The 15,849-nt window shown below is 39.9% G+C and overlaps 1 protein-coding gene across 2 annotated transcripts in view; it reads left to right on the top strand.

Annotated features, from left to right (window-relative positions):
- Positions 1 to 12,631, top strand: part of PID1 (phosphotyrosine interaction domain containing 1) — a 118,383-nt gene extending 105,752 nt beyond the window's left edge. For both annotated transcript variants that reach the window (XM_073625663.1, XM_073625664.1), the window contains exon 3: positions 3,804 to 12,631. In XM_073625663.1, the coding sequence (XP_073481764.1) occupies positions 3,804 to 4,280 (477 nt within the window). In that variant the 3' untranslated portion in view covers positions 4,281 to 12,631. The remainder of the gene's footprint in view (positions 1 to 3,803) is intronic.
- The last annotated feature ends 3,218 nt before the right edge of the window (positions 12,632 to 15,849 follow it).

Genomic DNA, 15,849 nt, shown 5'->3' on the forward strand with positions numbered 1-15,849 from the left:
ATGGCCAACACAGGCACTTTTTCACCCATTCTGTTTATACATAAGGCCTATTGTCCTATTTTCATTGACTGCTTTCTTATTTTTTTATTAGTTCAGACCAAGGATGGTTGCCTATGCTCCCTGCCGGTGACAGGTCATGTTTAATCAGCCTTCTCCCATCTCTAGTCACATCTCCCCAACAAACATTGCTGCCACTCTTCTCCTGCCAGCAGGAGAAACCAGAGGAATTTAAATTGTCATTACTGTGCCGCTTGCCAACTCTGACCACCATAGAATGAAAGGGGTCAGTTTGCACATTTTCCCCACAGCTGAAGTGTTGTCTAGGTTGGCACGGCTAAAACATATCCCTTTTTGTCAACTTATTTTCTTGTCTGCCCTTGCCCTGTGGAAAGATTCCCATGAACAGATGAAGCTTTGTGACATGTTTTTCACATCACCAGTGTTGCTGCTGCTGCTTCTTGTTGGTGTTGGACTTTCATGGCTCATAAAATGGCGTTTTTCCGTGCTAACATGTCTGTTTATATGTGCACTGTGATGTATGAGGTGCCTGGATTTCCTAAATCTACTGCAAATGGAGTGTCAATTACAACATACTGACATCTAGCATAAAATCAGGATCTTTTCCCAGCATGTTACAAACTGAACTAATGGCTTACGCCCCAAATATAGATTTATATAATACCGGTTATTTCTCATCTTGTATAAGGGATACAATCTATTGTTTGACTGGGCCCACATCCGCAACATATATGGAGAACACTGGAATGGTTATGCACCTGTGGTTGGAATGTCACCAATTGTGTACTATCTGCTGGCCCAGTATTGGTTGTATAGAGCTGGCGGTGCATGTACACATTGAAGTGGCACACCCTGAAATGAGGGAGGGTTGAGTATAAAAAAGGAGCCCAAAAGATTCCCAGTATCTGAGGATTTGCATAAATTGCAGTCTGGTTTGATTAGGGTGGTGGAAGAGGACTCCGCATGCACTGCTTTTTCTTTCTTCTTTCTTTTTTTTTTTTTTTTTTTTTTTTTTTAATTTCCTGCAGAGGTTTATTCTCCCAGAGGATTTGAGATCAGTGACTTTAAAGCTGAAATCCAGGCTAAAGAATCATTGTCTAAGTACAAGAGCCATGTGTATTCTTACGGTGTTATAGCTGGCCATTAAGGGGGAGGTTGTGTGTGTGTGATTTTTTTTTTTTTTTTTTTTTTTTTTTTTTTTTGTGTGCAGCAGCCCCCCTAAGCCCCATCTTAATCCAGTGATGTTGCACGAGAACCTCGGCTGCCTGGGACTCTCCCTCCTGCTTGGCTGAGACACAGCAGTGGGTGCCTTTTGGCTCTTGCTGCTGTCATTCAAAGGCAAGAGAGAAAGGGGGGGGTGGGGCCAAGCTGTGGCTCCATGTCTGAATAGATACATAGTGGCTCAGCTTGGGTGCCCCCATAGCAAGCTGCTTGCTGTGGGGGCAGGAGGGAGGGGCCTGGAGCGCTGGCGAGAGACCCGAGAAGAGGAGGATCCGGGCTGCTCTGTGCAAAACCACTGCACAGAGCAGGTACAATGCCTTGAAATATTCATACCCCTTGAAAGTTCCACATTTTGTCATGTTACAACCAAAAACGTAAATGTATTTTATTGAGATTTTATGTGATAGACCAACACAAAGTAGCACATAATTGTGAAGTGGAAGAAAAATGATAAATATTATTTTTTTTTTTTTTTGTATTCAGCCCCCTTTACTCAGTTACCCTAACTAAAATGTAGTAGAACCAATTGCCTTCAGAAGTCACCTAATTAGTAAATAGTCAGCCTGTGTGTAATTTAATCTCAGTATAAATACAGCTGTTCTGTGAAGCCCTCAGGTTTATTGGAGAACCTTAGTGAACAAACAGCATCATGAAAGTCAAGGAACACACCTGCCAGATCAGGGATAAAGTTGTGGAGACATTTAAAGCGGGGTTATATTAGGGGAAAAAAAATCTCTATAATCTCTATCATCTCCACTGTTCAATCCATCATCCTAAAGTGGAAAGAGTATGACACAACTGTAAACCTACCAAGACATGGCCCTCCACCTAAACTGACAGACCGGGCAAGGAGACCATTTTAATCAGAAGTAGCCAAGAGGCCCATGGTAACTCTGGAAGAGCTGCAGAGAGCCACAGCTCAGGTGAGAGAATCTGTCCACAGGACAACTATTAGTCAGGCACTCCACAAATCTGGCCTTAATGGAAGAGTGGCAAGAAAGCCATTGTTGAAAGAAAGCCATAAGAAGTCCCATTTGCTGTGTGGCCCCTTTATGGCTTCTCGCAAACATGTGGAAGAAGGTGCTCTGGTCAGATGAGACCAAAATTTTACTTTTTGGCCTAAAAGCAAAACTCTATGGCAGAAAACGAACATGGCACATCATCCCGACCACGAAACATGGTAGCAGGATCATGTTGTGGGGATGCTTTTCTTCAACTGGGACAGGGAAGCTGGTCACAGTTGATAAGATGGATGGCGCCAAATACAGGGCAATCTTATAAGAACACCTGTAAAGCCCCATACACACTATTAGATTTTCTGCAGATTTTTGTCTTCAGATTTATCAAAGCCATGTAGTACAAGGGCTGTCTGATTGCATACAAAGTGAAACTTTGAAGGTCCGTACACGGTCAGAAAATCTGAAAATAAACTTTGTCCGATGAATAATCTGCCGATTTTCTGATTGTTAGTATGCTGCGTTTGACAGCCGATTACGAATTTTCGGCAGACAAACTGTAAAATTTTTGTCTGACCACAACGTCCCTTTTTTTTTTTTTTTTTTTTTTTTTTTTTTTTTTTAATTTTTCCCCATTAGTACGGTTTTCTGACAAAAAAAAAATCTGAAGCGCATAATAAATAATAAACAAAATAATCTGACCGTGTACAAGGCTTTAGAGTCTGCAAAAGACTTGAGACTGGGGCAGAGGTTCACCCTACAGCAGGACAAAAACCCAAAACATACAGCCAGAGCTACAATGGAATGGTTTAGAGCAAAGCATATTCATGTGTTAGACTGGCCAAGTCAAAGTCCAGATCTAAATCCAATTGAGAATCGGTGGCAAGACTTGAATTGCTGTTCAGACGCTCTCTATCCAATCTGACAGAGCTTGAGCTATTTTGCAAAGCAGAATGGGCAAAAATTTCCCTCTCAAAATGAAAAGCTGGTAGAGACATACCTAAAAAGACTTGCAGCTGTATTTGCAGCAAAAGGTGGTTCTACAAAGTATTGACTCAGGGGGGCTGAAAACAAATGCACGCCACACTTTTAACACCTTTTATTTGTAAAAAAAATTGAAAACCATTTATCAATTTCCTTCCACTTCACAATTTTTGTGCCACTTTGTCTTGGTCTGTCTCACCAAATCCCAATAAAATACATTTACGTTTTTTGGTTGTAACATGACAATGTGGAAAATGTCAAGGGGTATAAATACATTTTTCAAGGCCCTGTAAGTATAACATGTTTATTGTTTTGTTTAAACATTACAAGACTTTAATATCACTTTAAAACTGTGTCTTCCTTTTTTTTAAAAGGGCTTGTACTTCTTAGCCTTTCTATATCCCATAATTGATGATTCGCCCTTCTAGCCATTGGTCATTTCCCTTTTTAGTGCATTGATTCTCACCAAGACCAAATAATTCTTGTTACATTTCTATTAATTTTACTGATGTTCTCTTTTCTCAGAATAGATTGGCATCCCAAACCATGGCTTGTTAATGAGGTATGTTTTTAGAGGTGACAGACTGTATAGGTCAGTTATTTTGTTATCTTTCGTTGTTTCAGGTGACCTATCTGGGAAAGGTATCTGCAACGGGAGTTCAGTTTTTATCTGGATGCACAGAGCAACCAGTGATTGAATTGTGGAAAAAGCATACTTTGGCCAGAGAAGATGTGTTCCCCTCCAACACCATCCTCGAAATCCGTCCTTTCCAAGTGCGACTTCATCACCAAGACATCAAGGGTGAGGCTACTGTTCATATGGACACATTCCAGGTGGCCAGAATTGCTTACTGCACAGCAGATCACAATGTCAGCCCCAACATCTTTGCCTGGGTTTACCGAGAAATCAATGATGACCTAACCTACCAAATGGATTGCCATGCTGTGGAATGTGAAAGCAAGTTAGAGGCCAAAAAGCTGGCTCACGCCATGATGGTGGCTTTCAAAAAAACCTTCAACAGTATGAAGAGTGATGGACGAATCCACAAGGACAGCTCCTCTGAAGAGACTGCTCAGGGATTCGATTCAGATGATGGCTGAACGCACTTGGTCCTGTTCCCGGGTTAGGCATCTACAGTCTGAAGCAGCAGCTGATGAGAGGTCTGTATTGGGAATGGGACCATGGGACATTAGCTGGACCGCTTTCTGCAGAGAACTGCAGTATCTACGGAGCTGCATATATATATGAAGTGTCTGTTACAATGCTGCTTTCCCAAAAATGTGACACTTTTTTTTCCTTAACCCCTCTGATTGGATCCTGATGGTTATAAATATTGTTATGGTCTAACAATGATGCCAGTTGCCTTGGAAACACATTGATCCATTCCACAAAGAGGGGGTTGCTGTTTTCGATGGGAGGAAAATGCTGGATGAATTGAATTGGACCAAGGCCCGTTTTTAAGAGTAAAATTTTTCCTTTTAAGCATTTCAGATGCATATTTTTATTCACACAGCATAAGAATTGTATATTTTTATTTTACCATGGTATTATTAAAATCATAACATGCAACCACTTATCTACCTTCTCATAATAGTGTAGCCCCTAGTATGGATTCTGCAGGTTCAGTATAAGTTGGGGTGTTGCTAATTTCATATTAAAAAACAATAATAATGCTTTTAGTTTACTGTCCAGCTTTTCCTAGCTTAGATTTCCTTGTTCATATTATCCAAAGGTGTTCATCCCATGTAATCAGCACTTTACAGATGCAGTCTGTTCTGTATGCAGAGGAACCTGTATAAAGAAGTCGTGATTGTTAATGGAACTCATTGCTAGTAGCAGCTACCAATACAGAGGACCGGTATTAGACCGATTTTTAGTTGCTCACTTTAGACCTAATTTGCAGGTGAGTTTGTGTCCCATCTCATTAGGATTTTGCTTGGGTTTTGAAATGACAGAAAGAAGTCTGGTTGCACAATGTCCACATATATGTGGGCACGTGATTATGTGGCTGCTTTTACTGTACTCTGTATTTTCGAGAACTTTGACTTGTGTGTCATTTTATCTTAGCATTTACAGTTGTGTGCAAGTGTTTGAATATCTCTGTAAAATAACACGTTTTGATTTTTATAAATTGGGGGGGGGGGGGGGGGGACGATAAATGGGATAAATTCAGATCGGAAAAGTTTAACACAATCTTTGCAAGACACAAACCTATATATACTTTTGCTGATTTGAATGCACAATTTTTATGACTTGGAAATAAAATGTGGCATGTACAAAAGTTTGGGCACCATGACCTACAGTACTTGTTTGCAGTCCTTTGGCAAAGGTTAGACTCCAAGGGGGTTATTTACTAAAACTGGAGTGCAAAATCTGGTGCAGCTTTGCATAGAAACCAATCGCCTTCCAAGTTTTGTTGTCAAAGCTTAATTGAACAAGCTGAAGTTAGAAGCTGATTGGCTACCTTGTACAGCTGCACCAGATTCTGAGTGTACCAGTTTTAGTAAATATCCCCCCAAATGTTTTAACGCCTTTTAATTTCTAATTTTTTTTCCACTTTTCACTTCTGATTCAGAAATATTCTGAAGGCCATCTTGCATGCACTGTAAGTTTTTTTAGATTTACCCACAAATTTTTAAATCCTATTCAAGTTTAGGGATGATGAAAGGCTATTTTTAAAGTGTTAATAAACCCATAACAGTAAAATCAGTCTGTATATGCAGTAAAACATGCTTGTTATACTCGCTGTGGAACCTAAGGGGTTAATCCTCTGCAATGTTTTAAAAGGCTGTTTGATCCTGTGTTCTCTGATCCTCCCCTTCTTCCACAGTCCCCAATCCAACTCCTGATAGTACAGAGCCTTGGAAGCATGCTGCACATGCTCAGTTTGATGTGTGTTGCTAGAGTTTTTTTTTTTGTTTTTTCCTTGGAGGGTGCACATTATTGGCACAGGGGCCAATCAGCACTGTACAGACAGAGGGTCAGGGTTCCTGTAGCCTCGTAGGACAATCAGGGGAGAATGAAAACTCCTCCAAGCTTTAACCAGTGCTTGGCTGGACACTGTTAGAAGTCAAAAGACTGCTATATACTGCTGATGAGAAAAGGTAATTAGCACTTTATATTTACTAAAAAGAAAATTGCATTTCCATGTTCTGTGAATTGTGGGAAAACAGATATAGAGAATGCAGGCTCCTGGGTTTAGTAAGACTACTTTCACACTGAGGCGCTTTACAGGCGCTACAGCGCTAAAAATAGCACCTGTGTAGTGCCTGTAAAGAACCTCTCTTGTGTCTCGGGTTTTCACACTGGAGCGGTGCGCTTGCAGCACGGTCAAAGTCCTGGAAGCCCCATCTTTGCAGGGCTATAGGAGCGGTGTATTCACCATTCCTAAAGCACCCCTTCCCATTGAAAACAATGGGACAGCGCTGCAAAGCGCCACTGCAGCGGTGCTTTGCGGGCGGTTGTAACGCTTTTTCAGCTGCTAGCGGGGGATTAGACCGCCCCGCTGGCGGCTGAATAGCGCTGCTAAAATGACGGTAAAGCACTGCTTTACCGCCGGCGCCTGCCCCAGTGTGAAAGTAGCCTAACACTTTAACTTTAAAGTGGGCTCTAGAGATATATATATATATATATATATATATATATATATATATATATATATATATATATATATATATATATATATATATATATATATATATATATATATATATATATATAATATTTGAATGCAGTTTTCATTTTAAAATCCTGATATCCTCCTACTGCAATCCCCTGTAAAATGGAACACAATCTGGGAGGCCTTTCTGTCCCTTTCCAAAGTGCTGTCAGTGTAAACATACTACCAGGAGAGGAATGAACTCAGTGTGCTGTTGTGCGTTCACTGTCCTCTCACATACAGAATTGGGTTCTGGAACATTGCTACATCACATTATAGTCTGCATGGTGGTCCAGAACTTGTGCTTTTCAAAAAGTGTCTAGATCACAAGACTGGCAAACACAAGTCCTTTGGCACAAACAATTCATATATTTGTGTCTGTTATTCATTAGCACAGTACCGAGAGTTCATATTTTTTTCTTTGTCTTGATTTTCTTTTCTTTTTTGATGGATTTTGAGGTATTGTTTTAATCAATGTATTGTAATCAACTTTTTTTAAGATAACTGACTTAAGGACATCTAACCGTAGTTGGTAATGCTCTGTAGAATCCAAGTTTGCCTCTGCTGTTTGCCAGATCCACCTTAAATCCTTGGTTCTTTTCTTCAAACAATTTGCCCTTTTTGTTTCTCTTTAAAGGTCTCTAGGGATTATCTGTGTAAAGGCCAGCAGGAGGTGAGTGTGATATGTTAATTACACTTACATCTGTGCTCTCTTTTCCCAGATGCAGATCTCCAAATACTGTGCAGAGAGTACAGCGGTAACATTAGCTCAATGCGTTCTATCCCTGCTATTTTATGTATGGAATTAGTCTCTGCAAATGGCATGCTGCAGCATATGTGGATTTTGTAAATAACCAGGTACAGGAAGTAGAGAGTGCATGGACCGGAAGCACTGAGCTAATGCAGTTTTTATGAAGAGCTAGATCTGAGAAAGGACAGCAAAGAGGTGTAAACAATACATTACACTTGCCTCCCTCTGTCCTTTGAAGTCTTTGCTTCCACTTCCCTTCTCCTGGCTTCTCGGTTTGCCTTACTCTTCCATGTACCTGGGACCACTGAATGGGAAGATTCAAAACAAAGTGCGGTAAATGGGTAAAGTAGCGTTCCCCTCCAGACTGCAAGACCCAGAAGGCCTGGGCTCTAAGCACTTCCTGGTTTACAGCTGTAAATCCTGGCAGCTGCACTAGGTAAGCTGCAGATTGAGTTGTCCATTCCAGATCTGCAAGGACTGGAAGCATCCAGGTCTAATAGACCCCTGGTGTCGCCATAAAGAGTACCTTTCACAGCTATCACTGCTTATAAGCCCCCTTGTTATGGTAATGAAATTATGTATTAAAAAAAAAAACTGAAGTGCGTCTATACACCAATGTGTGTTTTAGGGCACCACAGTGTATGGATGTGAACAGTTTGTGGTGTTCACTGCTTTAAAAGTACAGCACATAAAATTGTCCATTAGTGGTACATTGGCAACCTTGATGCACCACACTAATGCATGAAATAATGCACATTAACATGAGTGCAGTAACACACCACCACAGTGTTAACTTAAAGTGGATGTAAACCCTTTCCTATACCCAGTAAAGTGAACAGCCTCAGATGATTCACAGAGATGAAACTAATCTCCCTACATAAGTGGTTTTTTTTTTTTGTTTTGTTTTGTTTTGTTTTTATTTGCATATCTGCTGTCTTCATCTTTTATATACTGTTTAGAAAGTAAACCTTGTGTTAGAATTTTTTCTTCATGTTTCAGCAGTGGGAGGGGAGTCTTGGTTGGCATACACTGTGTGACAGCTGATTGGAGGAAAGGCACCCCCCCCCCCCTTCCACATAGGCAGAGGAATGAAGATACTTGCAGAACTGTGCTGTGAATAGTCAAGCTCCCTGCTAATCTGTCTCTGAGTTCCATCCCGACACACATTTTCAGTTGCTTTTAACTTCTGTGTCGGAGAGCTTGTCAGAAGTGATCATGCTTGATCACAGAAAAAAGAAGCAGCAGAAAGACTCAGGACTTATGGCTTTGGAGAGAGATAAGTAAGCACTACAGCTATATGTGCCTGGGTCAAGTTTCATGAATGGGGTTTATATCCACTTTAAGCTTAGTGCAGTTACGGGGGTGCATGCCCCCTCTCCAGGTCCTATACTCGTCTGTGCTGCTTCTTCGGTGCCGTACAGTCTATGTTCAAAATCTTTTAAGTCAAGACAACACATTGGAAGACACCTTTCCCACTTACACATAAACACATTTAGGTCATGGGTATGTAAGTAAACATCTATTGCCTGATACATATTGAGTATCTTCTTGCATGCCAAGAGGTATTAGGCCCCTTTTACACTGGGGCGGGGGCGGTGTCGGCGGAAAAAAGCCGATATTGTAAGCGGCGCTTTACCATCGGTATTTGGTCGCTAGCGGGTCAATTTTACCCCCCACTAGCGGCCGAGAAAGGGTTAAAAACCACCGCCGAGGCGGTATTGCTGCGCTGCCCCATTGATTTCAATGGGCAGGAGCGGTGTATACACCGCGCCGAAGATGGGCTCTGGGCTTTCACACTGGAGAGACAGCAGCGGCTGTTTCGGGTCGGTTTGCAGGCGCTATTAGCGCAATAGCACCTGCAAACCGCCCCAGTGTGAAAGGGCCCTAAGTGTAGTTATTTTCCCTGTGTCATATTTTTGCCTTAATTTTGTAATGATGGGCTCACATTTTATGGCTGCAGTTTCTAATGCTGTGGCTGATCGGTTCCTCTATGTTCACGTATTCATTCAACTAGCGTATCTCTATTCGTTAAAGGGAAAGACAACTTGTTCTGAGTAATGCAATCCATGGTTTGCCATTTCCTCTGTATTGCATCACAAATGTGGGAGTGGTAATATGATTTAAACATATCTCCTTCTCCTCATTTCTCTGCCTGATTGTGCCTGTTTCAAGCCTAATTACTTTTCAGCTTTCACCTACAGAGCACAACACCGAGAGACTCTGGGATTGTGGGATGTATAGTTTTACAGGAAGTGTTGGTTCTTTGACTATAGAAGTCGTACATTACCTATGCAGTGCCATGCCTCGCCTCATGTCTCAGCACAACACAAGAGAAACCTCTGACACTGGAATGTGAAGGCTTGCTCTACTGTAGGTTGTGCATACAGAGCAACAAATGACACAATGAAACTAGAAGTTTAATGCACATCATATGCAGGTGAAAACACAAGGTGCAGGTAGGAAGGATTATAATGCATTTAATGCTAAAGTGATAAATGGGAAGGTGTTTTCTTCTTTATTGCATCACTTGCTTTCACATTATGGGTACAGTATCAGTTTTTTTTATATTTTACAAGTGTACAATATTTTGAGTAGAGATGTTTGGTACGTATTAACTCAACTGCCATTTCATGGAAGATTACATGATGATATTGTATGTTTGCTTAAACAAATAGCTTTCAGAAGCATTTGTAGCTGGTTTCTATTTCTTCTACACTTTTTTTTTTTTTTTATCCAAACTTGCTGAAGAGAAATTCTTTGGAGAAAATAATAATAGTTTAATAATAGTTTAATTTTTACGCATAAATATCGCATAGGTGTGCCATGTAAATTTTTTTTGGTCAGTTGCCTAGAACACCACTACAATTTCCACATGTTTGTGGTAAAATCAGCTGATGTAATACATTCAAAATGAATTGAAAACCTAATAAATGCACAAATGGATAGTAATTTGAATAACGCATACATTATGCTTTTGTTAATTGACCCTGTATTGTTTCCATTCAGGTAATTTCAACAGATAAAAGTGCAACTATAATGGGTTTTATGTCACTTTTTTTTGTTAGAATTGTGTTTTTTTTTTTTTTTTTTTTGTTTTTTTAACGTTGGTTTAAATTTTTGAAAAACATTAAAAACAGAAGCACAAGGTCCCTATAGGTGCTTTCTGTCAGGTTATCTCTGAATCCTGAAGTGGTGCCATATAGAAAAGGAGGTTTAATTGTTCTCAAAGGAAAAAAGTGTGTGCATGCACAATACAATGATGCATTTAGAGGTGGAAGAAATTACATTTTTAAACTTATTTCCTGCAGAGTTTGTTATAAAAAAAAAATCTGAGAATTAGACAAAACATGTTATCTTGATTTTTCTTTTGTGTTTTATAGTCAAGTCACAAGTCTTTTAATGTGCCACAGAGTCTAGTGCCCCTCTTGCCACAGGATCTTCAAAATCTTTTATCTTAGACCTAACCTTATTCTCCCTGTACATTAGATAAAAATAAAAATCTTTTTAAAGCATATTCATGTTTAAGCTTTTGTAGCAAACACATGCATAGAATTGTTACATTAAACAGGGTTGCTCATTCATAAAACTAGCGATGAAGGAAATTCAGTAGTTTTTAGGTTAATACAGAGATTTAGCTCTGAATGTAACCTATACATCTGCAATCAAAATGCTGCAGTTGTCTGTCTGTGTACCTTGCATCAGTGTTGGTCTCTGACTGAGTTATTTACATATAAAAAAGCAGCAAATTTAATTTTAAAAACAATCCCTATCTAAACTTTGTAGCTACATGCCCTGTGCAGTAGTGCATTCTTAAAGCTGAGGTTTGTTTATTTTTTCCTACAGCTTTAGTTACATTACCTGCCTGTAATGAACTATGTCCTACAATGTGCAAGCTGCTGGATTCTGTAAAAATCTTTACTGCAGGGCTGCCCTGTCCACCACGTCCTCCATTGACAAAAGTTCATTCATTGTTCACCCTGCCTGTAACATTGCCTATGGATAGAGAAGAATCTGATCAGCCACCGGATTCTCTCCCCCATTCACAGATCATTGGATCACCTTTAGTGCAGCTGAGCCTGGAGAACCAAAGCTGTTAACCCCTAATCCCCCACCACAGTGCCAAAAGCTCAGCAGCAGGGAGAAAACAAGCAGAACACACTATGTAATCCAGCAGCCTGCACATTACATACATGGGAGGAGGGGATAAGAAACATTAAAAACAGTACCCGGCTTGAATTTAATTTTCAGCTTTAAATTCACAGTTGATGCACTAAATTTCTCTAAATGAGTACACCACCCCCCCTGCTCTTACCTAAAAGTGAACAGAGAGCAGGTGTGCTTGGAGAGGAAGGCAGGGTGATCAGTGCTGCTGACAGAAGACCTAAAGGACTTTAGTGACCAGTATAAGCAGATGAACACTTTTGTCATAGACATACCATTATTTTCCTCTTATTCATTTTCATCTAAAAGCTAAGCGGTTTCACGTGTTTTAAGGAAGCTATTTTTGCAATGGAAATTGCACTCATTTTAATACTTATGATTTTTTTAATTTTTTTTTTTTTGTATTGGCTCCCACATGTAAAATTGTGTACATAGACATTTTATTTGATTTTTCCTTAATATGTATGTTAATAGTTTAAAAAAAATATCAGTACTTTTTGAAATCATTGTGAATGGACCTTTTTTCTGAAATTTGAAATAATGTTTGCGGGTATGTCAGGAACATCTTCTATTACGAAGGCCCAGTCACATTGGCAGTTTCACCTGTCATAGAAGAAGTTCTTATCCAGTGCTGAAGGCTACCATTGTTTGACTCCTGAAAGTTTACTTGTTCAGGGACAGAGCAGACCTGAGCTGTTGCACATACTGTGATGTACATGCCCTGTAAATGGCAATGGAAACCATTGTGGCAGGTTCATGGCTGCCATGACAGATTTTGTTTTTTTTAAAAAAGCTATTTTCTTTCTCAACTGTGTTCCTTTTTCATATAAAAAAATATATATATATTATTTACAAAGTTAAATACAGACCTATTTACAAAAGCTGTTTGCGTTGTGACTTTTTTCCGCTGGTTCATGCAATGTATATTTTATATCCAATACGTTTTTTGCAACAGTCAACAGGTTTTCAAAGCACAAGTAATACACATTTTGCAGAATTCCATGACAGAAAATTACAAACTAATCATGAAATATATTCCTTACTTTAAAAAAAAAAAAAAAAATTCAGTTATCTGGGTTCCACTAGTGGCCACTTGAGAGCTGAGTTCCTTATGTAGGGAGTATAATTTGCATTTTCTAGGTGGCGGAGGAGAAAGGGGAAAGAAAGATGCAGAGGAAGGCTTCAAAGACAGGAAGATGGCAGAAAATGGAAGGCTGCAAGAAGAGTGATCATGTGCAATAGGAATTAACCATTGGTTGGGAGAGGAAGAAGAGTTGAGACTGTAGGAAGGTCACAAGCATTGGCATAATTTTCTGACTAAAGCTTCACTTTAAAGTTAAGTCCTTCTAGATCACTTCAGGCTGGCCCCTTTTGCAGGTATAGCTGTGTAAAACATTAAAAATAAGTGCCTATACTGATTAAAATCCAATAATGCATCCTACTCTGCACATGTCCAATTGCTCTCTTTTTTTTTTTTTTTTTCCTCTGTGTCACTGTGACAAATTCTGGAGGTAATTTACAGCACACACTAAATTTGGTAATATAATTAATGTGGACTGTACACTCACTGGCCAATTTATTGGGTACATCTGTCCAATTTCTAATCGGCAACTCAATGCATTTAGGCATCTAGATGTGGTGAATACAATTTGCTGAAGTTCAAACTGAGCATCAGAATGGGGAAGAAAGGGGATTTAAGTAACTTTGAATGTGGCATGGTTGTTGGTGCCAGATAGAATAACCTGAGTATTTAAAAAAACTGCTGATTGTACTGGGATTTTCATGCACTACCATCTCATAGGGTTTACACAGGATGGTCTGAAATGGTCAGTTGTGTGGAGGAAAGTGTCTTGTATCTTGTAGAGGCCAGAGGAGAATGGGCAGATTGGTTTGAGATGATGGATAGGCAGCAGTAACTCAAATAACCACAAGTTACAACCAAGGTATGCAGAATACCATCTCTGAATGCACAACACCTTAAACCTTGAAGCATTTGGTCTACAGCAGCAGAAGACCAACAGGTGCCACTCCTGTCAGCTAAGAACAGGAAACTGAGGCTACAATTTTGAAAAAATTGAACAATAGAGGTTGGAAAAACATTGCATATTCTGATGAGTCTCTATTTCAGCTGCGACATTCAGATGGTAGGATCAGAATTTGGCCTAAACATGAAAGCATGGATCCATCCTGCCTTGTATCGGGCTGGTGGGGGATATTTTCTTGGCACACTTTGGGCCCCTTGGTACCAATTGAGCGTTGTTTAAATGCCACGGCCTACCTGAGTAAGTTTGCTGACCATGTCCATCTCCTTATGACTACAGTGTACCCATCTCCTGATGGGTCACAAAGCTCATATCATCTTGCCACTGGTTTCTTTAACATTACAATGAGTTCACAGTACTCCAATGGCCTTCACAGTCACCAGATCTCAATCCAATAGAGCACCTTTGGGATGTGGTGTAACAGGAGATTCACATCATGGACGTGCAGCCGACAAATCTGCAGCAACTGTGTAATGCTATCATGTCAATATGGACCAAAATCTCTGTGGCATGGATTCAACGAGGTATTGGAAACATTTCTCAAAGAATTAAGGCAGTTCTGAAGGCAATAGTGGGTCTAACTTGGTACTAGCAAGGTGTAACTAATAATAAAGTGGCCGGTGAGTGTATGTTCCTTGCTAAAGAACACTACTTTTATAGCAAGTTGTTATGGGTAAATTTCTGCTTTAATGTGTCATTTTGTGTCTTCTTCTCCTTTTCTAGTTTATTTATCCTCAGTCTGAGCATTCTTTCTTTAACTGCTTCCCACCCATAATCCTATATAAAATTCCTTAGCATGATGCCAGTGTTGGAGATGCATTAATAAATGTCCTCCCTTTGAGAGCCAGCAGCTCACAAATCCCATCTCTGGTCCCCACAGTCTGACAGAGAGAGGGAACGAACTACGACAGCTACGTGGTAGTTAATTGAAAACTACAAGCCGACAGCTGCAAAGACTGCCAGACCTTGTAGTTTTTCCATTTAGAGTGTGAATGAGTGGGCGGAGCCCTGCTCGGCCATAGTGTGTTTGTTTTTTTTTAAATTGTGACAGCTAGTGGGGTAGAGAAGATCCCCCGCTAGCTGTCAGATCAGGGAGCCAGTCCATTTGTATCATGTTTTATGATGCACCCTGGGTGTAACGTAACATGGTACGAAAGGTGAACTTATCCTTAAATGCAGCCAAGGCATAATATCGAGCACAGGTATGTTAACTGTATGTTGTGGTTTGACTGAAGTCCTACTTTAAAGGAAACCAGAGAATCCCCTAAGTGAAGGTGGGAAAACAATACAGCATGCTACATCAAACACTCCTCAAACTGCAGAAGTATATACCAATAAATATAATAAACAGTAAACACAAAAGTGTATAGACTACCCATCCAACCACATACTCTGAATTTGCTTCAATGTGGGCTTTTTCTAATATATTATTTATGAAATGCAAAAACGTTATTGCTTGAGTAAGATTACATTTGATCAGAACTATGTCAACTGGCATCAGACACTTTAAGAAGGAACTTTTGCAGTAGTGTTCTGCAGAAATTATAGGTGGATGAAGGTGATGAGCTGTATTTGTGGATGTACAGTAAATGCTGCTGTAAGTTCCATGTCCTACAGGAGAGGTCGAGTGACATGAGGCATTTTATGTCATGAATATAATATATAAATATGTATGTGTGTATGTATATAATATATGTGTGTGTGTGTATATATATAATGTGTATGTATAATTATATATACACACACACACACGTGTGTGTTCTTTCATTTACAGATTTACAGCCCAGTTTTAAAAACAAACATTACTTGGTCAATGACTTCTGTCCCTTTTGTGCTGCTGGCTGGTGCTTTAGTTGAAATCTTGCTTCCTCAGATGCACTCATCAAGGGTGCAGACCGCCCACCCTTTCAATTGCCCTCCATTAGAAAAAAAAAAAACTACAGTACCAGAAATTTGACTTGCCTCCTATTTGAAGTCCCGGCTCATTGCACTGGAAGGCAGGTATGTCATCCGTAACATAATTGCAGTCCTGGGACTTTGTATATAAAATAAGCTTC

The sequence above is a fragment of the Aquarana catesbeiana genome, linkage group LG04, assembly GCF_042186555.1.
Source record: "Aquarana catesbeiana isolate 2022-GZ linkage group LG04, ASM4218655v1, whole genome shotgun sequence".
Taxonomy (NCBI): domain Eukaryota; kingdom Metazoa; phylum Chordata; class Amphibia; order Anura; family Ranidae; genus Aquarana; species Aquarana catesbeiana.